General features: G+C 45.1%; 1 protein-coding gene across 1 annotated transcript; it reads left to right on the forward strand.

Moving 5' to 3' along the window:
• The first annotated feature begins 327 nt into the window (after positions 1 to 327).
• On the forward strand, positions 328 to 17,786 carry GEMIN8 (gem nuclear organelle associated protein 8). The gene is made up of 4 exons (XM_061408138.1): positions 328 to 479; positions 7,198 to 7,243; positions 8,133 to 8,565; positions 17,236 to 17,786. Exons 2-4 carry the CDS (start codon positions 7,232 to 7,234, stop codon positions 17,493 to 17,495), a joined length of 705 nt encoding a protein of 234 aa, XP_061264122.1. The 5' UTR covers positions 328 to 479; positions 7,198 to 7,231; the 3' UTR covers positions 17,496 to 17,786.
• The last annotated feature ends 9,452 nt before the right edge of the window (positions 17,787 to 27,238 follow it).

A 27,238-nucleotide genomic window follows, 5' to 3' on the forward strand; every position in this document is an offset into this window, starting at 1 on the left:
TTTCAAAGTCAGGATGTTTCTTCCTGGGCCACAACCACGCTCCGTTTAAAAAAAAAAAAAGGAAAAAGCTAACTAAACACAAGGGAACGAAGGTGAGAACGTTGAGAGAAGAGCGAAGAGTTAAACGCCAAGAAACTGTTGTGGACACGGGACCCGCGCAGAGACGAGTACACCCCGCCACTACCCGATCCCACCCGAGTGCCGCGATCCGGTCACTATAACGGCCGTCCCCACGCTCCGCCTCAAGAGGAGGAGCCCCATTCCGCGCCACGCCCCTTGCGTGGTGCGGAACGTGGCGCTGGTTTGACGTCACCGCGGGGAGGGCGGGAGTTCCGGCGCGTCGCAGCCACGTGATCCGCGCCGGAAACCTTCTTCTAGTCAGCCCCGTAACGGTCGCCCACTAGTTTCAGCCAGTTTCCAAGCGGAAATAGGTCTCAGCTCGCCCACCGCCCAGGATTCGCAAGCTACGAGCCTTTGAGGTGACGCGTCCTCTCTGGGGACGGTTGGGTTTCATTTGGGGAGTGAAGGAAGAGTCCCGTGAGCTTGACTTCCTCAGAGGCCAGGAGAGCTTAGAGCTTGGCTATCACATTGTCGTATTTATCACCATCCCGCGGCAAAAGACGGGCCAGAGGCCCATGAGACCCCCTAAATCACTGGTGGTGAATTGTGAGAGGGGACGGGTTCCAGAGCCTCTCAGCTCTGCTGTGCATCAGAATCACTGGGTGGCTTTAAAATGCCCGGGCCTCCATCCCAGACCAGTTAAGTTCAAATCTCTCGAAGTGGGGCCCAGGTATTGGTTATTATTATGAAAGCGCCCCCATGCGATTCTGATGTGCCAGGTAACACTTTAAGCTAGGTCTGAAAGGTGAACTCGCTTTACCCACCCAGCCCAGTATTGGAGAAGAAGATAGCCCAGGTCAGCCTCGTTCTTAGAAGGATGTCTAGGATATTGGCCCGTCTACCCAAAAATTGGGATTTTCTCTTTTCCCTCGCATGTTGACCTCTATGGGAGATCTGAGGCTTTGATGGAAGTTATCTGGAGAATATTTGGCACCTACAGCCTTCTCTGCTCCTTACCTGAGGAGGTGGAGAAGGTCTTTTCCCTCTTTTCTTCCTCAGTAATTAAGTGAAGTCAAACCAGTTGCCAACGAAGTACCTTTTAGCTCCGAAATCTTGAGAGTTCCTTAGTATAGACCAGATGGTTCTGAACAATTTTTTTTTTTCAGGAATTTTTTTTTTAAGTTGTTTCACAAGCTAGGTTCTGTATTCAGCTGTTTTTCACTTTAAGTCAGAACATTACTTGAAAGTCTAGAGTGAAGATTAATAACACAAATCACATTTCTGGCATTACTTTGAGAGTTCCCAGGCTCCTGTGTGGTGTGTCTGGCTGACCCGACTCGTGGTGCCACCTCCGGTCTCTGGGCAACCCGAGGGCAGCGGGGCGAGGCGCCGTGGGTCTTCTACCCTGTGCGCTTCCCCGCTGCGGGCACCCGGTGAAGGCTGTAACCTTTACAAGTACAGTTTATACTAATATAGTTTATAGGAGTAACAGTCCCTTTGGGATGGCATTGTGAACAAAAATATATTTTCAAAGACCGTTAGCTAGTAACTCTGGATTGGCATGACTGAAGGCAAGTTCACAGTAAGGCATACAGAACTCTGATTATTCGTTGCTGTGCTAGGCAAGTATATAAACTAAAGCTCCAGAGAGAATTTTCATTCTAAAAGTGTTTTATAGATGGCAAAGGATTATTTTGTTTTTTAGGGTGCAACATTTAAGGGTAGGGTGAGATGAGAAGGATAGGGAGAAAATTGAACAAATAAGCATAGAGTAGAGGTTGGAGAATTCACAAAATAGATGCTGAACTCTTGGAACTTCATTCCAAGTAACTATTTCCAAGTGACTGGTTCCAAATAACTAGTCATGGTTAGACCTTTTTGGTTAATTTTCCATTGCCTGTTGTGTTCATGAGTCAGGAGTTAGTTTTGTTTGGGGGTGTCCTCGTATTTCACACAGGGAATTGGTGAGTTAGTGACATGGGGATTGGTGAACTTGGGAATAAATACATTCACAAATCCCTCACCCTAGCTGACGAAACAGTGCCATTCAGTGGGTGCAGTATGATTTGTATAAAACAGAAGAATTGTTAACTATCCTTTCAGCCTTTCTGCTCTCCCACCTGTGCCTTCTTTGTGATATAGCTTCTTTTAGCAACAACCAGAAGAGTAAACTGGGGTTTGGAATGGAGGGAATGAAAAGGAAATCAAACTCAGGTTTAGGGCTCCTTCACCCATCAGTTTGAACTGTTAGAGGCAGAGAGGGGCAGGCCTTCTGAACCCCAGCTCATGGGCTTGTAGGAGGCCTGTTCCTGGCAGAAATGGAGCTTGGCCTGCTGAGGGTGGGAAAAGGCCGTTCAGACTTGAGCCATCTCTGATGTCCAAATCACTGAGCAGGGACCATGCCAAGCCGCAGGAGGGAGCCTCTGAGGGCAGCAAGCCAGATGAATTTGCCAGCCTCAGATTGTAGCTAGGGGTGACAAGAAGAAGCTCTGCTCCCTAAAAACCTCCTTTTCTCATTTATATTAGTTGAGGACGTTGCTACCAGCATGTGTGTTATTGGGAGACATCTTTGATAGGGTTATTACCTCATATCCAGAGAGTCCGCAGAATCTCATGTGACTGTCTGTAATTCACATTTCTGTACCATGCAGTCATTCATTTTGAGGAGTCTCCAGCAGACCCGGTTTTTTCAACCTTGAAACAGTGTATACTGAAGGCCTAATTAGATCCCCCAAATTCTATGGTTGCCTCAAGAACCAAATTACTGAGAGCCTTATAGGAAACCTGCATAACTTATTTAATGACCAACACTAAATGTGTTTCTTTGCAAAACTCACAAAGTAGAGGAGTCTTCATGTATTCAATCTTCAGAATTCTAGTGGGAAAGCAGGATAGAGAGGAAAATCCAGTTATAGAATATCCATTATCGTTTCAAAGGGAATTTGTGTTTCATCTATCTGGTTGCTATGAGGTGTCCTAGACCCTATATTTATAAGAATCTAAATAGGCAGTTAAAAGATTGTATACAGTGTGACTACCTCTCAACAAAGGCACATTGCTTATAGGTGGAAATTTTCAACTGCTTGGTGGAAATTTTCAAGGACTCAATGGAAATACTCACGTTTTATTCATCGAAAACCACAAAGCTCTTGTCTGTTGTTGTTCATGTATAGTTAGGCATTTTTAAATATATCTCTCAGGATAAGCCGAGTCATTGAAGAATGAGTGCATTTTTTAAGAAGGGCTATATGGGAAAATGTATCATTCAAGACTCAGAGGCACTGTCTTTCGCCTGTGGGCCTCGGCAGTGTTTCGTGAATGACCTCAGTGCTGTTTTTTTCCTTCCTCCTCTGTTGGCTGAGGACAGACAATGAATTGGGTCTCTGTGCTCGCCTGGGCTCAGCTGGGCAGTGACTGTTGTGCCATTGTCCTCCCTGGGGAGGGCTGCCCAGTTGGTAGGGCTGTGGGTCCCAGCCTCCCCTGACATCAACCCTCTCTCTTCTATCAGCTCCACCTCCCACTAGGAGAAGAGTGGCCACGAAGCCAGGCGCCATAAAAGAGTACGAGACGCTCCTGGGAAGGTGGGGAAGGGAAGATCGAATTAAAGACCACTGAAAGGGCATCTCCCATCTGCTGTTCCCATAAGCTTTCTTTTCTTTGAGATGGTAGTAATGTGTGAAAGTACTGTGGTAGTGTCAAGAATTCTTTTAATGTTGGCTTTTCAGAAGCCCCAGCAGTTTTATTAGGTCCTTAAGCTCTCTGTGTGGAAAGAGTACCCAGTTTAAAAAAGTTAACAGGGCCCATTCCTCAGGGAGGTTCTCACCTTCCTTTGGGTGCTGACAGATGCGGTTAGCTGGGGAAGATATGGGTTCCTTCTTCCAAGGAATAGACACTCGGAACTCTCTCCTGCTTCCTGTCCCTTGTTGAGTTCCTGCAAGGCCCGGGCAGCTTGTAGGATCTCCAGCAGAAATCAGGGCACTGCATGTGCTTTCTAAGCCCTGTTGATTGATCCTCTTTTCCAGGAGTTAGAATTTTGTTTTGTTTTGTTCTTAATTAAGTCTTTAAGGTCTGTGTAGCTTTAAGAAATAGTCCGATTTGCTTATTTAGTCACAGACAGGATTCCTTTGTCCCCAGTATTAGGAACTGGTCACCATGATTTCTATTGGTCATAATCAGTTTTCTTGTTTGCACTGGTCGTATTCTGAGCCTGGTAACTTCTGAGCTGTGTGAGAATCTCAGTTCTTCCGCTGAGTGCAAAGCGAGGAATAGGTGGGATGCTTAGCATACTGAGGGCAGGGTCTCTACAGTATCATAATGGATTAACATTAGGGAGAGGTGGGCATGTGATGGCCCATGACTAAGAATGCTGTTTACATTGTTACTGGGTGGTCTTTTCAATTAAAAAAAAAAGAGGAAGGCTATGTAGCAGGATATGTGGCCCACAGGCCCAGAGTATTTGGCCCTTTAGAGAAAAAAATTTGCTGGTATAAAATACCAAGAGTAATACTGGAAATAGCCAGCTAACAATAATTACAAAGGTCTCTGCAAGCTACTTTCTTTGGACATGTTTTTCTATACTTTATTGTATTTGATTTGAGAGAGAATTGATTAATTTGTCATTCATTCTCAGGAACTATTTTTTCAACCTAAATAAAACTTTTTTTACTTATTATTTTTATTGAAGTATAGTTGATTTACAGTGTTGTGTTACTTTCAGGTATACAGCAAAGTGATTCAGTCATATATTCTTTTTCAGATTCATTTCCTTTATAGGTTATTACAAAATATTGAGTAGAGTTCCCTGTGCTATACAGTATGTCCATGTTGGTTATCTGTTTTATATATAGTAATGTGTATATGTTAATCCCAAACTTGTAACTTATACCCCCTCCCATTTCCCCTTTGATAACCATAAGCTTGTGTGGGTCTCTCTCTGTTTTGTATATAAGTTAATTTGTATTTTTTTTTAAGATTCCACATATAATCAATACTCTTTTTAATTGAGTATCTATAGGATTTTAAGAACCTTAAAGATACTTAAGATGTAAAAGCATATGACACATATGTTTTGGAATATGAGGAGGGAAAATAATAAAGCCAAGGACAGAAGGAGCAGCATATTGAACGTAGAGCCTGAGGACTCTAAACATGTTGGAAGATGGCACTATAAGTGTCCCAGTGGCTAAGCATAATCAGTAAAGGAAAGCATAATCAGTAAAATCGACAAAGTTGCCTGTATTCCATGATGGATGTAAATTCATCTTTCCTTCATGGCCTGGGTCTTAAAAGAGGCCAACCTCTTGGCAATGAATTGATAATGCTTTATTGATAGTCGGCACCCAGGGCTGAATCTGAGTGACTTCTGATCCAAGTGCAGGAACTGGCTTTCTTCATCCCAGCCCCTTGTCCTGGCTGCTTTCTTGCCAAAGTGCTAGAGTGCCTTTAGTGATTTCTGAGGCAGTGGAACATGGCAGTCCTTCTGTCAAATTATTTGTTGAATCAAATGCATACATAAGTAACCACTCCTCAAATTAGCACTCCCATCCCTTTTTAATCACAGCCATTGACATTTGAACTGCCTAGCAAACGTGATGAATTACACTCGAACCTCTTAAACAGTTGTCTACTCTGTCACATGTGCCTGACTTCTCGCTCTGCAGAGGGGAGCCTTTCATAAGCCATTTTGTGTATTTGCAGAATATTGGTACTACTGCTTCTAAAGCCAGACTGGACTTTCCCAATCATAAGTAAAAACAGGGTTGTCTGGGATCTGCAGTAGTGTTCAATCACAGTAATATTTATTACATATTGGAAGCTGTCAGATCTCCCAGTTTGAGATAATTAATATTTACATTGATCTGGTTCTAAGTACAGAGAAGGCGATGGCAACCCTCTCCAGTACCCTTGCCTGGCAAATCCCATGGATGGACGAGCCTGGTAGGCTGCAGTATGTATTTTCTAAGGTGTAGAAGTCAGGATTCAAAACTCTTAATTTCCCCAAGATGCACAGATGTCTCCTAGGCTTTTCTAATTTAATTCCTATGCTAATTGTTAATCTCTGAAACAAATTTGATTAAGAATCACATGAAGTTCACTTTAATGTCATTATGTGCTTCAGGCACTCAGAAAACTGTTCAGATTTCAGTGGTGGAGATAGAAAACCTGACAGGAGGGAATTAGCCACTTAAAGGCTACACCTTACCCTTTAGCACTCGAGTATTAATATACACTGATTTCTACTATAATTTCTCTTGTGTTTGTTTTACCTCTCTAGGTGGTTAGCTCCTTAATTGTATTGACTGTGTTTAAATGTATTTCTTCAGTAACCTATAAAGCACATAGCAGTTAGCCACACTTTCAGATACTTGCTCATGTTTCAAGCCTTTATAGTTTCAAACTAATGTGAACATTCATTTACACTTGTATTTTCACTACATTTGTTCACTTTCCCCCAGTTTACATTTACTATGTGTGTGTGAATTTAGAACAGGTAACAAGAAGTGTGGGCTGTGTTTAAGATAAATTTACAGAAGACCATGTCAGTCCTCTTGGAAATACTCTATTTGAAAGCTGCTTATATTTAAAAAGAATGTGAATCATTCTCTTTAGTCTAAATCTTAAAAGATGTGGTCAATTTAACTTACCAGTTTTCCACATTAACCATAGCAAAACATCTGATGGAGGTTACAGAATAAGTCGAGTTTATTTCTTAAGGCTTGGAGGTTTTCAAATTCTACCCTATAATTAAGTGAAGTAGGAGAAATAGGACTCCTTCAGTATCTGATTTCCAGAGTTTCAAAACCCAAGTACCTGTTTGCTCAGCATCACGTTGTTTAGGGGTTTCGTCTCATAGATGCTTAAATTCTCATGGGTTTTAGGCTATTGCTTTTGTTTAACTTTTTTCTTAGGTACCTTCTGGTACATGCTGGCACTTTGAGCATCTCTGAACCCTTGAACAGGAGGGAATTTTAAGTCTGTTTTAAATAGGTTGTAAAAGGTGCAGCTGCAAATTAAACTTTACCTTGAGGTGTTTCCTGCCATATCAGTAAATCACAAGAGGTAGCTATTGGGGAAATGGCCACAAACCTCACACCACTGGACTGACCAGATGTCTGCCCTGGACTTGTTCTTTTCTAGTTTCGGGGCTCGGTTTGGACTTTCACAGTCAGAGATGGAGGCAAAGGTAAGATTTTTCGTTTTAACTCATGAGAGGAAAAAAAAAAAGGTACATTTTCACTTTAAAAGTCTTAGTGTCTCATTGCATGATGGAGTAGAACAAAGGGATACATCAGAAAGCTATAAGTAAAGCACCATGGGATGCGTGGCTAGTCAGCTTCTGTCCCAGACACTGAGGGCCCGCAGGTGTTTAGGGGCCAGAGAGGGAGGGACCAGAGAACATCATCCTCAGTAATCCCCATGCTTCTTGGCAGGCATTTCTAACTTGGAATTGGTCACTTCATTGCAGCAGGTTGAAAGGTCCAGGATGATAGGCAGTGGCTCCTCATTGCTCCCTGCATGTCATCTAAAAATGATTATTATTAGCCTCTGTCCCTAGTTTTATCAGGGAGAAGGAAATGGCAACCCACTCCAGTATTTTTGCCTGGAGAATCCTGTGGACAGAGGAGCCTGGTGGGCTGCTGTCCATGGGGTCATATAGAGTCGGACATGACTGAAGCGACTTAGCATGCATACATGCATTGGAGAAGGCAGTGGCAACCCACTCCAGTGTTCTTGCCTGAAGAATCCCAGGGACAGAGGAGCTGGGTGGGCTGCCGTCTCGGGTCGCACAGAGTCGGACGCGACTGAAGCAACTTAGCAGCAGCAGCAGCTAGTTTATCATGGGCTGCCACCTCAGTCATTGTTCAGTGCCTACGTCATGTGCAAGTACTTCAGAACAAGTGTGCACTCATGGGCGTGGACCTGTCTTATAGCCTCTTTGGCCCCCAGGCATCCTAATGAGGAGGAGGTATTTAGTAGATACACAGTACAAAGGTTAGTTGATTGACTGTTTGAAGGTTTCTTTTGAGGCTGAACCCATGTGGTGTCTAGCCTGCAGTCTCTGTGTTTTGCAGTCGGAATCCACACAGGCTTCCGAGTCTTGGTCCTCTCATCCAGTCTATGCAAGGTACTGGCAGCATTACCATCAAGCCATGGCGTGGATGCGCAGCCACCAGAGTGCCTATCAGAAGGCGGTGGAATCAGTCGTCACTTCCCCATGGTACTACCCAGCCACTGATCTTGCCCAGAGCCCTGCCGCCAAGGGTGGCACAAGTCCTAAGTCCCGCTCCAAGTCTCCCTCGGCTTCCGGGGATGCCTGCCGCAGGCGTTCACGTCCCGGCAAGCCGGGACCACAACGACGCAGCACAGAAAAGCCAGCCCGGTTCGCAGAGGACAACGATAGCGAGTCCGACGACTGCGGCATAGTGTGCGACCTGAGCAACATGGTGATCACGGATGAACTGCGCCAGTACTTCGCGGAGACCGAGCAGCACCGGGAGGAGCTCCGTAAGTACAGCCCGCCCCGCCCTGGGCCTGTCTTCCTGCCCTCATGTACAAACTTCTAACCCCTTACTTGGGTCCAGGTAATAGTCAAACCGAATCCTAAGCCTGGAAAAAGCACTTGTGATGTGGTACCTCACTTACATTAGTTTTCCAGAGTTGTTTCAATATAGGACTTAAAAAAAAAAAATCCTTGTTGTAGTGGTGGTGGTGGTTTAGTGGCTGGCTCAGTCATGTCTGACTCTGCAAGCCCATGGACTGACTGTAGCCTGCCAGGCTCCTCTGTCCATGGGATTCTTCAGGCAAGAATACTGGAGTGGGTTGCCATTCTCTTCTCCAGGGGATCTTCTCCACCCAGGGATCAAACCTGCATCTCCGGTGTCTTCTGGGTCAGCAGGCAGATTCTTTACCACTGAGCCACTGGGGAAGCCCCTTTTAAATTCTAGAACAAAACTTATCCTAATAGCACCTCTATCACTGAATTTTAGGCAGTACACTGGGTGGAATATATTTGCATGCGTGTGTGTATGTATGTATTCCCTAACCTACACAACAATCCTTTAGGACTTTAAGCCCATTTCACACATGAGGAAACTGGACTTTTCTCATGTGTGAAACCTCAGGAGGTTTCTGGACTTGTTCTATGAGACCAACTAGTAATTTGCTATTAGGATTCAAACCAAGGTCTGTCCAGTCTCTGTGCTTATTCATCTAGCACAAGCTTAGGAAGGAGATTTTGTCCCTGAGATCATTCGGTTCCTAAAGTACTGTTGCCAGCTCACTGGTACACAACTGAGAGACTGCCCTGGTGCTGCAAAGCCACCAAGTCTTAAATCTCAAGCTCCCTTCAGAATGGAGACCAGTGAGAACCTAAACAGAGCAACAAAATGCCTGGTACTTACTCTCTCTTGTTTGATCCTTCATTGTGGCTGTCTTTCCCTAGGGTTGGAGAATTGTGATAATGGTCTTATATCTTCAGTCAGAAAGTAGGAATTTTCTTTTTTTAATTCCTCAGTAACTTGCCACAAAAAACTAAAGTTGTTCTTTGTACTTTCCTTACTATTAAGAGTCACCAGCCCATTTGCATTTTAAGTGTCTCTAACAGACATACAAATGCTTTTCTCCCTGTTACAACCAGTGTGTGTGCTTTGTTGCTCAGTTGTGTCAGACTCTCTGTGACCCCATGGACTGTAGCCTCCCAGGCACCTCTGTCCATGGGGATTCTCCAGGCAAGAACACCGGAGTGGGTTGCCGTGCCCTCCTCCAGTGGATCTTCCCAACCCAGGGATCGAACCCAGGTCTCCTGCGTTGTATGCTGATACTTTACCATCTGAACCACCAGGGAAGCCCATTACAACCAGTTCAGTTCAGTTGAGTTCAGTCGCTCAGTCGTGTCCGACTCCTTGCGACCCCATGAATCGCAGCACGCCAGGCCTCCCTGTCCATCACCATCTCCCGGAGTTCACTCAAACTCATGTCCATCGAGTCGGTGATGCCATCCAGTTACCTCATCTTCTGTCGTCCCCTTTTCCTCCTGCCCCCAATCCCTCCCAGCATCAGAGTCTTTTCCAATGAGTCAACTCTTCACACGAGGTGGTCAAAGTACTGGAGTTTCAGCTTTAGCATCATTCCTTCCAAAAAACACCTAGGACTGATCTCCTTTAGAATGGACTGGTTGGATCTCCTTGCAGTCCAAGGGACTCTAAAGAGTCTTCTCCAACACCACAGTTCAAAAGCATCAATTCTTCGGTAGGCAGTCTCAATATTGTTTTTATTGCATTCTAATCATATATATTTTACTTAGAATTTTCTAGTAAACAGAGGCATAGAAACCAGGGGATGTGTGATTTCATTTACATCTTGATTGATCTGTATGTTCCTACTTACAGGTGGGTGAGCATTTATTGATGCCCCCTGAGTGCAAGGAGAGAAGGCAATGGCACCCAACTCCAATACTCTTGCCTGGAAAATCCCATGGATGGAGGAGCCTGGTGGGCTGCAGTCCATGGGGTAGCTAAGAGTCGGACACGACTGAGCGACTTCACTTTCACTTTTCACTTTCATTCACTGGAGAAGGAAATGGCAACCCACTCTGGTGTTCTTGCCTGGAGAATCCCAGGGACGGGGAGCCTGGTGGGCTGCTGTCTATGGGGTCACACAGAGTCGGACACGACTGAAGTGACTTAGCAGCAGCAGCAGAGTGCAAGGAACTGAGCAGTGGGCTGTGTGTAAAGCCTCGTGGCCTTTAGTATCTGCCTGTGGTTCTCACTACTCATTCAGTTGTTTTACTTCCCTTCTTTTGATTAAACTGTTGGCTTCTTTTTTGCATATCAGAAAGTACATCCAAACAAGTCTTTTTAAAACTACTTTCTATTACACACAGAATACATGTCTTTCCATGATCTTCAGAAATAAATTTTACCTTTTTTCAAAATACACTGGAAATAACCATGGGTCTAATTTAAAAGTATATAAACGGATGAGGGAGGGTCGTCATTGGAGCATGTCCATTTGTGTTTGGAATGCTGTTACAAGCTTTTGGAAAAGAAAATATGAGGAAGCCAGTGCTTATTTCTCTTGTCCTTACCCAAGGCAGAAGACCATGTTCTTCCTGCCAGAAAGAGCACTTCTTTTGTGACAGAAGTTGTAATTAAGGATGGGAGCAAACCCCAGCCATAAAAGGCCATTTTGAATGACCTGCTAATTTAAAATAAACCTGAAATATCTATACCCAAGTGAGGAGTTAGAAGTTTCTGAGTGAGTGTAGGAGACAAGGGCATCTGCCCTGGAAGCATTGTCAGGTTCCTGGGAGACATGAGAGTTGTCTGGTGAGGGTGAGAATAGGCTTTGGTGTCAGAATTGAATCTTCTCACGAAAGACATGGTCTGTCTGAGAAGCAGCTGCTGGGGCCTGATGCTGCCCCTCCAAAAATAACAGGCATGGCTTCAGCAGCGCCAGGTTTTCCAGCAGCTCTTTCAGTGGTGTACAGGATCAATATGTGTTCCTCGGAGCAGTCATGAATGATGGCACTCAGATGTAAGTAATTGGAATGCCCACAGTGCTTTCCAATCCATTACCTCTGCTAGAAATGCTCACGGAGGTTCGGCTACACACACAGCTGGTAGATGTTTGAATAAAGACATGAGGGACCTGCATCGTGTGAATATTTGGTTGAAGTTGTTTTGCTCTTCGAGCCACTAGAAGCTATTTATTCAATCAGGGCAAACCCAGCCCATCACATGAATCATTTAGAGAACATAGATTGTATCAGATATTACTAGCAAGGGAAAACATAGATAAACTTGAAAGATTTAGCTTCTTCTGGATTACTCACCTGCACAAGAACTTACACATTTTACAGTTTAGTGTCATCTGAGTCTTATTTAATGTTTTCTTGGGATAAAATCCTTTAGCGTGGACAGCGTGTTCTTGTTTGTGATTACTGTTCTAGAGAATCTCTAATTTCACATATTTCCATGATAAATTTTTTTAATTAACTATGATAAAGAACTCCTCTTGTGCAGGGGTAACGGGCATGCTTTTGATGGTTCTATATCACATTTCCTTAATGGTTATTTCTGTTATTTAAAACTTCACTGGTAATATTACTTAAGGGAAATTAGATGGTTGTGAAGTTTTAAAAGGTTGACTTGTGTTGTCAGGTATTTCTTAGGGAAAATTACTGTTAGGTTAATAAAGGCATCATTTTTAGTCATAAATAACAATGAACTGAGACTGTGAGGTCCTCATCCTAATACTTAAGAAGGAGGCCCCCTGAAACAAACACCACTGTTGTCTCACTGAGAACCAGTCTGATACTTTGGGGGTAGATGTCAGGTGCAAACAGGGACATTGTCTCAAAGAGCATAAACTGGTGTGGGAAGAGAAGACAAAAATCGAGTTTAAAAGGATACTAGAAGAGTTGTCTGGGGTGCGGGTCATGGGTAGCTTTGCAAGTGAGGGGAAGAGCCAGTGGGCTCAGCTGTCAGAGGAGTTCCACCAAGTGATTGTGGAGAAATGGAGTGTGCGCTCAGCTTTGAGGTACTGGATCTGTGTGCAGTGAGAGGGAAAGGAAAGGGGTCAGTGCATGCCTGTGCAGCACTCAAAGCACTGTTCTTACCGAAGGGCCCAGATGTGGTTCGTGTGCGTGTGATGGGCATGTCTGCTCCACTCTTTGGTACCCACACCCGCTCCCCACCGCCTTCCCCGAGCAGGAAGGTGTAGACTCTAGGCTTCCTAGTGAGCCTTCAGTCAGTCTGCTGGAACCCCAGCCCATCCTCCCTGGAAAACCTGGAGGATATAGCGAAGTCTACGACCCGGTGTCTAGTGAGCCATCCTGGTTTCGTCAGTGAGGTTCAAGTGTAGGAGCATGCTGGTGGAGCACAGTTCCACCGTGTGTGTGTCTCATCTAGTCCAGATGTTCAGATGGGCATCAACAAGTTTGTGAGAGGACATGTGTGAATGGCCCTAGAAAAATGGAAGGGAGGGCTGGAAATGCACTTTCATTCTAAAAGTAAGCTGCCCGGCTAGCTCAGTTGGTAGAGCATGAGACTCTTATTCTAAAAGTAAACATGGAGATTGCCCATGGACTTGGGGACTGCATTTGTCATGGAGTCAGGGATGCAGGCTGAGGAGGGGAGAAGACCCATCAGAAACGGCTCCAGCTCTTGGCAAGCACCTGTGTTCTGGGTGTGTTGCTGATGAGCCAGAAACAAGGCATTAGTGATATAAATCAAGTCTGTGCTTTCGCTCAGTTCTGCTGAGGTCATTAATCCTGGCAACACAGCAAAGAATATAACCAGACATGCTAATCCTAGAAAAATGGGGGGAAATCACATTCTTTAACACTCTTTGTCTTAATGCTTTGTCCTCCAAAATGTTCTGCCTTTGGGCTGATTATCTGTGGAATACTGAATAAATGTTTTCCTGCTATGTCAGGGTCTCTGAAGTCCAAGTCACTTCCCATGATAGTTTTTTTTTCCTTTATAGACTTGAAGTCTACATTTGTAGCATCATGTGAATGTGTAGATTGAGGTGAAAATATCAAGGTTATATAGCCTGAACCCAGATGGAGTTGAGTAGAGTTTCTCCCTGATGGTCTAATGCTGTGTTTCCTATTTTAGCTCTATGTGCATGTTAACCCTGGAATTAGTTTCCTAGTACTGTTGTAACAAATTACACAAACTGTGTGATTTAAAACTACAGAAGTTTCTTCTCTCACAGTTCTGGAGGCCAGAAGGACAAAGTTAAGGTGTCACCAGCGCCACACCTCGAAAGGAGCTACGGCCTGCCTCCTCCAGCTCCTGGCAGCTCCTGGCTTTCAGTGGCTTGTGGCAACAAGGGCGCTGTCTCTGCTGCCATTTTCCCGTGGTTTCCCCCGTGTCTGTATATGCCCTGTTCTGTCTCACAGAAGGATACTCTCATTGGATTTGAGATCCACCCTAATCCAGAATCATCTCAATCTGTAGTTACATCCCCAAATTCCCTGAGCTTCTGAGGTTTTGGGTAGCTGGAAATTTGTAGGCGGTTTACCCCACTACAACCCTGTGTTAAAGGTGGAATCAACAAAGATACTCCGATTTGTTTTAAAGCAAGTTGCCTTGGGCAAATGTCCTGTACGAAGAAAGTGCTTAGTAACACTGAGTCCCACAACTGTTTCCAGGAAAAATGACTGACGTCTGCATGACAAGGGCCAGTTATATCTGAAGTGTGATGTTTAGCTCCTCTGCTTGTCAGCCATCTGGTTGGCTGAGCCCTCACCTTGTTTTGACAGAAAGAAAAATGGCCAGTGATTGACATTCCTTTCCTTCACTGGGATGGAGGAAGCAATAAATAGAACCCAAAATAAGTGGATGCCCTCAAATGAGTATTGATCCTGAGGTTTGCTTGGATCCCTGGGTCAGTGTGCCCTAAAGTACTTTCATGCGTCACCTGTAGCCTCCAGTCCAGCCAGTCTGAATGTGCTTGGTTTTAAGCTGACCAGGTTTCACGTCTGTATTAAGAGTCTAATGTTAGAACTTGGGTGTGTGTATGTAAGTAAAGGTAAAGCAACTCAAATTTGAGGGAACAAAATCAGACTACAACTCAGTAGTGCCTCTCCCCAGGGAGATTCAGAGGCCCTCCGGGAGAGGCTCTGCCCAGTGCCTTTTGAGAGGTGAGCATCTGTTTCTCTATCACTGGGTTGTCATTTTTCTCCAACAGCATCTGGAAGGGACAGTTGTTTACAAAGAATAATGTATGGCCTTTGCCTGAGCTTTCTGTTGACAACCACTTCTGACCACCTGCTTTGGGTCAGGCATTGCAGCCTCCCCAGGGCTGGGGAGATGGGGTGAGTAAAGGCCACAGTGCCCTCCCCGGGGTGGACTCCCACAGGTAGGCCGCTGGTGCCTGGGGCCCTGCTTCCTGTCTCTCTGATCTATGTTGGAGGGCAACTACCCGCTATGCAGGCTTCCTAAGTGACACTGGTGGTAAAGAATCCGCCTCCCAGTGCAGGAGACATAAGAGACGTGGGTTTGATCCCTGGGTCGGGAAGATCTCCCAGAGAAAGAAATGGCAACCCACTCCAGTGTTCTTGCCTGGAGAATCCCATGGACAGAGGAGCCTGGTGGGTTACAGTCCCTAGGATCACAAAGAATCAGACACATGTGAAGCGACTTAGCACGCACAATGTCCATGAGAGTCTTTGTCAGAAGGGCAGCAGAAAGAAGCATCATGATAATAGTCATGGTAAGTTACAAGGAAAACAAAGATGCAGAAGTAAAAAGGTTAAATTCACATATTCTTACGGCAGAGAGCAACACTAAAGACAGAGAAGGTTCCAGTGTTTTTTAAAACTTGTAAACTCAGAGACTGATTTCAACAGGAAGTTCAACATCTGTTGCGTCACTAAACCTGTCAGTGAGAATTATGGTAGTCTTAGGACAGGCTTGAGAGTGAAAGGCCCACAGTCTGGGAACCACTGCCCTCCACGTGCACAGGCTCTGTGGGACCGTGTGAAACTGTTTCCTCAGGGCCTGAGGATTATCAACATGTCCTAGGCTGTCACAGGCAGCAGGGGGGCTCTACTATCCCTGGTTTGGGTGGAGATGCCAAGCCTTCAGAAGAGAAGTCCCTGGCCGTGGCGGTGGGGGTGAGGGGGCGGTTAGAATTGAAACACCCGTATACCCATATGAGAATTGAACATCTTAAATCCTGAAGTTTCAGATTTGCCAGAAAGACCAGAAATGAGAAACAAATGCTTGTTGACCTCCCATTCATTTGCATGTCAGGCCAATATTTTGGTTTAGTTCTGCCTTTTACACTAGGTCAATTCTGTCTTTTCTGTGGATAAGGTAACAGTTATATTGTATTTCTTTTGCTTGACAGTCATTTGGATTATCCACATACTACCTCCTTATATAAAAAGAAGCTGCAGGTACGCTAAGACAGAAATGGCCACATGCATTTTTAATGTTTCCAAGCTTATAAAACTCCTCTCCAGCTCCACGATGTGATTTATAAGTGAATGAGATTTGTGAGTGTCTGTACCTAGCCACATCAATAGCATAGGCACATAAATATCTCACAGTTCACTTGTGCTCACTCTTGTGTTCCCTTCCATACTGAGCTTTCTTTCTACTTTCTTTTTTTTAACCAAGGAAAAAATGATTTATATCATTGTTTTATTCCCTACAACCATCTTCAGTCCTTACTAAGTAGCATTTCTCTTGGTAGCAGCAGTGGCTACAAAGGTGTGCATTCTCTGTTCTTGACAGTCACTTAGAAAAATCTGTAAGTTGGCTAAAATTTGACCTCAGGTTTTGTTGACATTTTTATGTTGTTTCTAGTTTACATAAGAATAAAAGTTATGCTACTAGGACTTATTACCGTAAAAACTGAGAGGGGAGGATAACCTGAGTAAATACGCGTTGCTTTACAAGAATCCATTTAGATGAGATGAGAGCATATAACCCACCATCATGAAGTTGAGCCTAAGCTGGCCTGGAGCGAAGGAAAAGCCCCATCCATCCAGAAGGAAGGTGGCCTGTGGGCTGCTGCAGGCAGCACAGAGGCCTTCCTGCCATCTGCAGAAGCATGCTTTCTCGGGCCTTTGGCCTTTGGCCAGCCTTGAAACCCGTTCACCTTTCCTCACGTGTGATTTGTGTTGAGGAGGTGTGTGGGGATCGTTTCTCATCCTCAAGTTCTCTAGCTGCTAGCACTCACCCTTTTCCAGATGACCTCAAACCCATACCTCTTCCACAGAGGTGATTGTTTTTCCCCCGCCAGCTCACTTGTGGTGGGAATTACTACTACTGCAGCCCTGGACTTGGCAGGAAGTGTTTCCTTTCCCAGCTGGCCAGGTCCAGTGTTGGAACCCACGGGAGTACCACTGGCTATGCCTCATGGGGCAGCTTGTGGGCAGCCATGTGGACCCAGAGAAACCTGAGGGGCTGCGTTTTTCTCCTCTGTTTTTCAGGCCCATTGCTGAACATGGATAGTTTGGGGGTGCTGAGTGAGTGAGAGATGCTCTTCCTAAAGGAGATAGTGATCACTGCACATGGGTTACGCCTTAGAGTCTGAGAAGCTCCCAGCCAGCGGGTTAGGGCCAAGTGCCCTGACAGTTAGAAGGGGAAGGCAGAGGGAAGTGAGGGCCAGCTGAGACGACCTGGCTCACAGAGCATGTTGCTTGCTTCCCAGGGCGGCAGCATCAGCTGGATGCAGCACGCCTGAAAGACTACGTGAATGCTGACCACGGCCTGTACTGCGACAAGCGCGGCCGCTCCACACTGCCCCCAACCGAGCGGCCTGGAGAGCGGCGCCAGGCTGAGATGAAGCGCCTGTACGGGGCCAGTGCCGCCAAGATCCAGGCTATGGAGACAGCCATGCAGCTCAGCTTTGACAAGCACTGCGACCGCAAGCAGCCCAAGTACTGGCCCGTCATCCCGCTCAAGTTCTGAGCCCCGCCCCGGGGGTCCCCCTGCCTGCCTCTGCCTCTGGTTGCCTTTCACGGTCACCCTCTCCCCCTCTCCCATGGCTCTTCTCAGGGAAAGGGGGCTCAATGCCGACAACTTAGCATGTTCACCCAAGTCCCCTGGGGGTAGTGATAAGGCCAGCCACCTGGAAGTGGGCAGAACACGTCCTATTGTAAGAGAGGTTTTCTTTCAATATAAAACAATAATTTCATATCCATCCTATTGGTTTTGAATGTCAATAAGAGTGACCAGTTTATTAAAGTTCTTACTTGCAGATCCTGCCTAGTCGTTATGTTTCTCTTTTCTTCTTTCTTTAACCCAGCTGAGCTAGGCAAAGGCTTTCAGGGGCTCAGATGTCCTCTCCCACCCCAAGTCCTCTAGCCCCGCTGTGAAGGATGCAAACCTGCTGGCCCAGGAGTACAAAGCTCACCAGAGTGCATGTGCTGTCAAGGGCCAGAGTTCCTAGTTCGGGCTTTCAGGCTGCATGGTCTGTGTCCCAACTCCTCATTTCTTCCCTTGCAGGAGGAAGACAGCCAGAGATAGTGAGTAAAGGCCTGGGCATCACCGCATGCCAATAAAACTTTATTGATGAAAACAGGCCAGGTTTGGCCTGTGGGTGGTAGCTTGCCAGCTCCTGCTCTAAAGGAATGAGAATCCGTGTCTGATGTCCTTCTGGTTACCTGCTCTTCTCGACAGAGCTTGAAAGTCATCCAGAATTGAGAGCCAAGGACAGTGATTCCCAAACTTGCTTACCTCTGCAGTCTCCTTGGTGGTAGCAAAGGTGTCATTGAACTCTTACTACATATAGCGAATACTGTTTTGATAAGAGAATATATTTCAGGGAACAAAAACCTAAAAATGGATGTCTCAGTCCACTTATAAAAGCCAGCTGCCTTTTAAATAAGTTATTTTGGTGCATTGCCAGGGTGAACTGCGCTGACCTGCGAAGATTAGCACATCCATCAAAGGTTGGTGAAAAGATAGAGTATTGACATGTTTCTCCCTCGAAACACTTAGCTGCGCGTTTCAGCCCCTGCCCTGAGACAAATACATTACTTTTCCTCAGCCCCAGGTGCTTATTTTTCCAAGCTCGTGTTTTATTACTGGAGTACAGTTTGTGCTTGGGTATTGCAGACAAAAATCAGAATTAACTTCCCCTGTGGTGACACGTGACCAAAATTTCAAATCTTTAGCGGTTCTCTGTCTTTTTTTCTTTGAAACCTGTACGCCTAAATAGAAAATAAATGTGACTGAGGCAGAAATACAAACTGAAGCCTCTAATTATGGCAGTTTTCTTGGCAATTTGAGAGTGAAGTGTTTATCCTCCCAAAAGACACTGCTACCTTCCCCTAGAGAAACCCCCAGGTTGGCCCCACCCTTGCTGATGAGTGCCTTTCACCTCCCAGGGCTTGGTGTTCCTCACTCCTGATGTAGGACTTCATGATACCTTGAGGACCACCTGGAGTCAGTGCCTGGAAAACACACAGCGCTGGCCACGTGGTATATACACAATCAATGCTGATGCTTATCTATTGCCTATCTTTAAAAATTGCAAGAATGCCAACAGAAGTCCTGGCTGTGGAGCTTCTTCCAGATAAGGGGACATATCTCCCTGTCGGCATTTGGAACAGATGGACTGGCTCCTGACACCTCAGCCCCACCTGTCCTTCTACCCCAATGTCCTTTGTGTGATCACTTGTTCATTCATTAACACAGCAGATGTTTAGTCCTTTCCATCCCAATTAGCTGGACCATGGTCTTTTCCCTTGGGGACATGGTGGTAGGCACTGAGGGTGGGGGGCAGTGCTGCAAGAGCTCAGGGGAGGGAGGTAAGGGCCGGGCTTCTTAACTAACCAAAGCAATGTCAACACTTGGAACTGGATCATTCTTTCTTCCAAAGAATCCATACCATGGACGCCTATTTATGAACTAAAACTGATAAACTTGGGAAATATTCACACACACCGGCTTCAGAATAAGAGTTTGGTTCTGGGCAGTGAGAGGATTGGAGTCCCCATCCAGGGGGGTTTCTCTGTCTCTCTGATGTTTCATTTCTTTATAACAAAAGTTATTATAGAACCCAGCTTCGATGGAAGCCCCCCAAAATTCAGCAAACTTCTGACAAAATCATTTCTCTTTTAGTTCATTTCTAGGATTAACTATTACATGAAGTTTTTATCAAACTCTTATATAGGGCTTTAAGTAATTGGTGGCTCAGACGGTTAAGCATCTGTCTACAATGTGGGAGACCCAGGTTCGATCCCTGGGTCGGGAAGATCCCCTGGAGAAGGAAATGGCAATCCACTCCAGTACTATTGCCTGGAAAATCCCATGGACAGAGGAGCCTGGTAGGCTACAGTCCATGGGGTTGCAAAGAGTCAGACATGACTTGACTTTATATAGGGCTTACCAGGGGCCACGTACTCTTCTAATGGCTCTACAAATACTGAATTTCTTGAGCAAGCAACCTATGACAAACCTATGAAGTAGCTATTACAGGCACACAACCTGTTTTCCAAAACTCTTCAATCAGATGTGTTTCAGAATTCAGACATTGTGGTACTTTTGAAAAGTCAAATAGCATATTATGGAACTGGTCTCATTGGGCTGGGGCAGCAGCCTGTCATCAAACTCAGTTGTTGCAGTAAAATGGAAGAATATTCTAAGCGGAATAACACCATAAATATTCCCAGTTCCATTCACCTCAGGTTTTGTCCTCATATCCTTATAGTCAAGTCAGGTTTGGCTGCCAAACAAATTATTTGAAAACAACGAAATATGACTTCCAGTTTCCAGAGCTTCAGAGGTTTCAGAAAAGTGGTGAAATATTATTTCCATTTTGCATATGAGGAAACCGAAGCACAGAAAATTAACCAGCTTAAGTTCATTCTCAGTTGGGGAAGAGAGGGTCAAACCTAAGTATTCTGACTCCTGAACTCCCTACTTTTAGGTGTTTTACCCTGCTGAGTTCAGCCTCGACAGCCGTATTCACAACCTGTGTAAAGCACAGTGTATCCAGAGCATGGTGAAGAATCTGGAGCTGATTACAATGCTCAGCAAGATTCCAGTATGTTCCATGCTGGAGCACAGGGTTAGACTCTAGTCCTGCTGGAGAATGTGTGACTCTGGATAATGCACTTGTTCTTTATCTGAATTTTAGAATTGAGCCTGTAACCTCGAGAAGAGGGGACACAGTTGAGCTATTAAGGAAACAGACGGTCTGTGGCTTGGCAATTTGGGGCAGGTGAGGAAAATTCTAGAATGGTTCAGGTTTCTGTCTTGGATGGTGGTTCTCATCACTGAGCTAAACAAAACATTGAGAAACAGATTTAGGAAGAAAGATAGTTAACTCCACTTGGGGCCACAGTGAGTTTGAAGAGCTCACAGGACATCCAGGGACACGGTGGCGGTCACCAGATACTTGGGCTTCAAACTCAGTGGAGAGAGTCGGCATCAAAAATACGAACTTCTGGGACTTCCCTGGTGGGTCCAGTGGTTAAGAATCTGCCTTGCAATGCAGGGGACATGGGTTCAATCCCTGGTCCAGGAAGTAAGATCCCACATGCCACAGAGCAACTAAGCCCATGTACTGTAACTACTGAGCCCACACACCTAGAACCCATGCTCTGCAACAAGAGATGCCATGGCAATGAGAGGTCCTCACACCACAATGAAGAGTAGCCCCCACTCCACAACTAGAGAAAGCCCGTGTGCAGCAACGAAAGAAGCTGTGCACTGCAACAAGTGTAACCCCCAAATATAAATATTAAAATTAATTTAAACAAAACATTAATATTAAAAAAAAATACAGACTTCTGAGTCCTCAGCCTTAGGAATATGGAAAGGGAGACCACATATAGACTCTTAGGAATGGACCACTGACAGTGGGGCCCTGAAGACAATGACTCTAACCCACAGATACAGAAGAGTCTGAAGGGAACTGAGAGAAATGGCAAAGACAAAAAGGGAGAAAATCAGGAGCTAGAGGTGTCTCTAAAGAGGAAATTACCACTGGAAAAGCTGGACAATACGCCTTCTATTGTGATGCTTTAGGAAGTTGACTACCCCACCAATGAAGTATTTTTTAAAATATATGTGTATATATATAATTAAGATATAGATAAATTGAGTTATGTATCAAACATACTGGAAATATTTTGCAAGTATGAAAACAATCTCATAAAGACTCTACATCTAATTTCCAATTTATAGGAAGTTCAAAGACTAGACTAACATAAGACTCTGTGAAGACAATGAACCAAATCCAGAATTGTGAAATTTAATAAGACAGAAAACCCAGTTTCTTCAGCAAATGGACTTTTATAAAGTGTGAGTTGGAGAAGGGGTCATGGTGCACAAGGAACTGTCAATAAAATATTTTTAAAGTTCTGATCTGTTGAAGACACAACTCCACAGTTGAACTCATATGATGTCTGGGGTTTCCTTTAAAGAATGTGTCCCAGTGGCAGAGCATGTGAGAGAGAACACAGTGGGCAAAATGCTGACAATTGTTGAAGTAGGGTGATGGATACATGGAAGTTCATAATGCTCTTTTCTGTAGCTTTATGTTTGAAAATTCCATAATAAATTTTTAGAAAATGAAATGGAATTTGAAGGAAAGAGATTAACAGTATTGTCACAGAAAGTTCTGGTAAATTAAGAATAGACAAATAGAGTTTGGCTTAACAATCTAGAAACCACCGTAACCTAAAGGGCCTTAAAGCAATTTCAGTGGAAAGGTGGGGAAGAATACCAGTTTATATCAAAAGCTAAGATCTTGGGGTTGGGGGAAGACTGCAGCATGTCAAAGGGACATGGGAGCCAGTCTGAAAGATCTCCCAGTGGCCAAATGGAACAATTTAAGCAACAAAATCTATAACAGAGAATTGGATTATAACCCAAAGTATAAGAGATATACACGACTTCATACTGATAAGTGATTGTATAATAAAGGAAGAGAAGAGACAAATCTTCCAGAAGAATTCTAAATAATGGCTGTAGATTCTGCCCCTTCTAGAAGTCTGACCTTACTCTTCCTCCCCTCCCCTTCCTGACCTTCTCCTTCCCCAAAGAACAGGGAAGAGAAAAGGGGAAATAACAACTTTCAGTGGAAAAGCTTCACCGACACCACATTATGCACACGCTCAAGGTCAGCATCACCGGTGGTAAGTTCTTCGGGTACCATGTTACCATGTGCTACTACCTGATGTCTCAGAACCTGTAACCCCAGTCTCACCATGAGAAAACATCAGATAAAGTGAAATTGGGGGACATTCTAGAAAATACCCAACTAGTCCTCTTCAAAGCCCTCAAGGTCGTGAAAAGCAAAGAAAGATGAAAACTCAGAGGAGACCAAAGAGACATGAAGACGAATTGCATCATGGGATTCTGGTTGGATCTTGGAGCAGAAAAGGGGCATTATGTGGGGAAGATGGTGAAATCCACATCAAGTATGCATCAGCGTTCATTTGACAAATGGCCCGTGGTTAACCCTAATTATGGAAGAAACTGGGTGAAAGTTTACAGGAACCATATTATCTTTACAACTTTTCTATAAATCTAAAATAATTCTGAAATAAAAAGGGGTTTAAAATAAAAATAGAAATTAAGTACAGGTTTTTCTAAAGAAAGAATTTACAAAGCCTCTTTCCTTACTTCTGAGTGCTGTAGAATCTGGCACTAGGACACCAGAATGACAAGGCCGAGAGCGAAGGTGAGGACCTGACCTTTTATTAGGTACCTGATGTATGTAGTGCTGGGCAATCTATACACATTACCTGCCTGTTTCTCCTAACAACCTGAAAAAGCAGCATCCCCAATTATCTAAAGAACAAATTGATTCAAACTAAGAAGAAGTAACATGCCTAATGGCTGGGAGGTTGAATGGAAATGGTGAGGGGTGACTGCAAAAGGGAGCAGGGTTTCCTTTTGAGGTGAGGGGACTATTTTGGAACTTGGAAGAGATGGTGATGATGCAACACTGCAAATGTACTAAATGCCACTGCATTGTTCACTTGAAAATGGTTACTTTTATGTGAATTTCAGCTCCGTGAAAAAAGGTGCAATACTTACTAAAAAGGTTGAGAAGCTGTGGTCTGGGGATGGTGAAAACACCTGGAGAGTGATGTGCAGAAATCACGTGGTATGTAGTAGCTCTCAATTTTCTTTTTTTATTGCCAAAGAACAGTCCCACAAATAAGTATTAGTATATGACTGAACACTACTAGTCCATAGAACAAACAGGGTTTGAGAAACACCTTTTCATTGAATGAGGCCTCATTTTAACAAAGAGAACAATGTTGGGATCTTATTTGGCTACGAGTGCCATAGAAGCCACCCACGTGGCTTCAGGAAATAGAAGAGGACCCAAGACCTGTTTGAAGAGAAGCTGTTTGGGGGCTCAGTCTATTCCTGGATGGGTATTTCAGACAGTATGTAAATGGCATGGCGCACACTTCAGGTAGAGTAACCTACAGCAGCAAGAAGCAGAAAATTTGGCTGTGTACGGGACACAGAATGGAGATCAATCCGTCAGAGTCCTGAGGTTCTCAGACCTGGTGGTATACGGGCATCACTTGGATCTATTCCAGCCAGTTGAATCAGCATCACCAGCAGTGAGGCCCAGGCACTGCTGTTGGATTGAAAGCTCTCTCAGTGGTCCTGATGTGCAGCCAGGGTTGAGCCCTCTAGCCTAGATCAGCTGTTCTCAAATATGTCAGAACCTACTGATATTCAGTTTGCGGTGCGGTCTTATCCACTCTGTATCCAAGCTTAGCATGTGTAGGAATCACCTGGTGAGTTTGTTACAACCGATTTCTGGGTCCTGCCATCCGATTGTGATTTAGCGGTCTAGGGTGGGGCCCATGAACTTACATTGGTACTAAGTTCCCAAGTGACGCTGGTGCTGAGTGGCAGTGATGTAAGCACGTCCATACACAATAAAGGCAAAGTCTGCAAACAGTTTGCTTTCTTCAAGGATATATAACAAAAGTAGATTCAAGTGGAAGAGGGACAGTGTGGTGGCTTAAGGGCAGCCACGCCAGGGATCACAAGTATCCCACAGCTTTTCATCCTTCATAGCGTGTCCATCATGATGGTGAGGTCATGAATCCGTGGGCAAGAGTCAGGGGCTCATGAAGGTGAGTAATGACCCAGGGAAGAAGGGTCTTCCACGCTAGACTATGGCCTCTGTAAACAACTGCAAGGTCTTTACAAAGGCCTGGACTTAACAAAGCCATTTCTCAAGAAGATGTTTGCAGTACCTGTTTGAAGGCAATTACAGTAATGGGAATGAATGGGGCTTGCCTAGAGAAGTGGCAGTGGTACTGGAGACAGAAGATGGATGCAAGAGACGGGCATAAATGGCAACTCCATCCTTCCAAGTGCTCAAGTGACTTTTCTCTTTCGCTCCTCCAACCAATCCAGTAGCAATTCTGTTGGCATTGCCTACTTGTCACATTGTCCCTGGGGTCCAGGTCCTGCCACCACCATCTCTCACCTGGGTTCACTCAGTGGCTTCCTAATCACCCTTGCCCTCCTACAATCTGTGCTTAATAGACTTCCTACAGAGATGCCTCTAAAATGTAAGCCAGATCACAGCACTTCCCTGCTCCCATCTCATTTACAATAATAATGCAAGTCCTCCCAGTGTACTCAAAGGCACGGCAAGATCTGGTCCCCGCTCATCTTTCTGAGGGCTTCCCTGGTAGCTCAGTTGGTAAAGAATCTGCCTGCAATGTAGGAGACCCCAGTTCAATTCCTGGGTCAGGAAGATCTGCTGGAGAACGGATAGGCTACCCACTCCAATATTCTTGGGCTTCCCTTGTGGCTCAGCTGGTAAAGAATCTGCCTGCAATGCATGAGACCTGGGTTCGATCCCTGGGTTGGGAAGATCCCCAGAGAAGGGAAAGGCTACCCACTCCAGTATTCTGGCCTGGAGAATTCCATGGACTGTATAGACCATGGGGTCACAGAGAGTCAGACACAACTTAGGGTCTTTCACTTCACTTCATCTTTCTGACTTGGGTTTGGTTTCCTTGCCCACCCTCTCATCTCCTAACTCTTTCTAGGACCTTGCGACTCAAACTGAGGTCTCTGGACCAGCAGCGTCAGCATCATGTGGGAACTCATTAGAAATGCAGAGCTTCAGGTCCTGTCCAGACCTACTGAATCAAAATCTGCATTATAACAAGAGCCCTGGGGTATTCTACATATTACCATGGGAGGCAGGATCCAAATCAGCCTGACACACTGCTGTCCACAGGATTCTGCATTTGTCAGTCCTCTACCCAGATGGCTTACCCTGTAAGGATCAGAAAGCATCACAAGAGTCCTCCCCTCCCATTCATATGACACCCTCTCAATGTCCTATTTAAAGTTGCAACCGACTCCACCAGGAGGCACTACTTAAGCCCTCTCTGCTTTTTTTCCCCACCCCCAAGCACTCACCACCACCTGGAAGTTGTGGCCTCCGGGGAGTGGAATCAGGTGTGGCATGATGGGGGCTAGGTCTCTGACTTTCCTGAGTCTGTCTTGCAGAGTTCTTTGACTTTAAAACTCTGTGCGTATATACCTTTTGTTTGTGTGTTGAGGTTAAAAATTGCCAGAGAGTCTGATTCCACATGTAAGGAGGCTGGGAGTCAGGGCTCCATCTCAGGAACAAGTAAAAACTGAGCAGACTGAAAAATCAACTCCTGTTCTTGGGTCTTTAAGAGGGGAGGACACAGAGCAACTTCTGCCCGCAGGAATGGAGATAAGAGCAAATACAGGACTCACAGCTACCATGGCAGAGACTCGGAGCAGAAACCTCATGGGAACAAGTGTCGGGTAGGAAAAGACAAACTGTAACTGACAAATTGGCGGAGGCTCAGTGTGGAAAAGCCTGAGGGTTAAGAACTCCAGGGGGTCCAGTGATAAGGGGGCCCCCCCACTACATGGTGGTATTTCTCTTCAGGAATTTGACCAGATTCCCACGGTAAATACCGGAGAAAGGTCCCCTTGGGTTTCCAGCAGGGGGAAAAAAACTGGGGTTTTTTTGGAAGATAATTGCCTTACAATGTTGTGTTAGTTTCTGCTGTACAACGAAGTGAATCAGCTGTATGTATACATACATCCCTTCTGTCTTGAACCTTCCACTCCATTCCATCCCTCTAGGTCACCACAGCCCACTGAGCTGAGCTCCCTATGCTATTCAGCAGGTAAAAGGAACCATTTTGAAATAAGCCAGGGCCCTTTCTTTTCTTTACGAGGCCTGCCCTGGGGAAAATTAGTTAACCAGACCTCCAGGAGTTGGTGATGGACAGGGAGGTCTGGCGTGCTGCGATTCGTGGGGTCGCAAAGAGTCAGACATGACTGAGCGACTGAACTGAACTGAAATGAACCGAACCTATGGGGATATTATTATCAGGGCCTAACTGACCTGGGGATGGGAAATATCCAACTCCAGCCATCCTGTCCACCTAAGGGAGGGAAAAAAACTGAGAAGCGTTTGTGAAGTTCACCATCCAGTGAGCTAGGGTCATGAAAAGGTCAAGACATAATCACCTGAGAATTCTTCCCCTCCCCCGACTTCTGACCACAGGACTGAAGGTCCACTTACAGCATTTCCTTTTACCAGGTATATCGTGTCCAATGATCAGGGAAAAATTACAGGGCACATCAAAAGGCAAAAAGCACAGTTTGAAGAGACAAAGCAACCATCAGAACCAGACGTAACAGGAACATAGGAA

The sequence above is a fragment of the Bos javanicus genome, chromosome X (genome assembly GCF_032452875.1).
Source record: "Bos javanicus breed banteng chromosome X, ARS-OSU_banteng_1.0, whole genome shotgun sequence".
In the NCBI taxonomy this organism is placed as follows: Eukaryota; Metazoa; Chordata; class Mammalia; order Artiodactyla; family Bovidae; genus Bos; species Bos javanicus.

Bases quoted from the DNA above. Each gene is read 5' to 3' on its own strand.
- GEMIN8 (XM_061408138.1), top strand. The intron at 8,566-17,235 runs GTAAGTACAGCC...CTTGCTTCCCAG, and splicing joins GCAGCACCGGGAGGAGCTCC to GGCGGCAGCATCAGCTGGAT.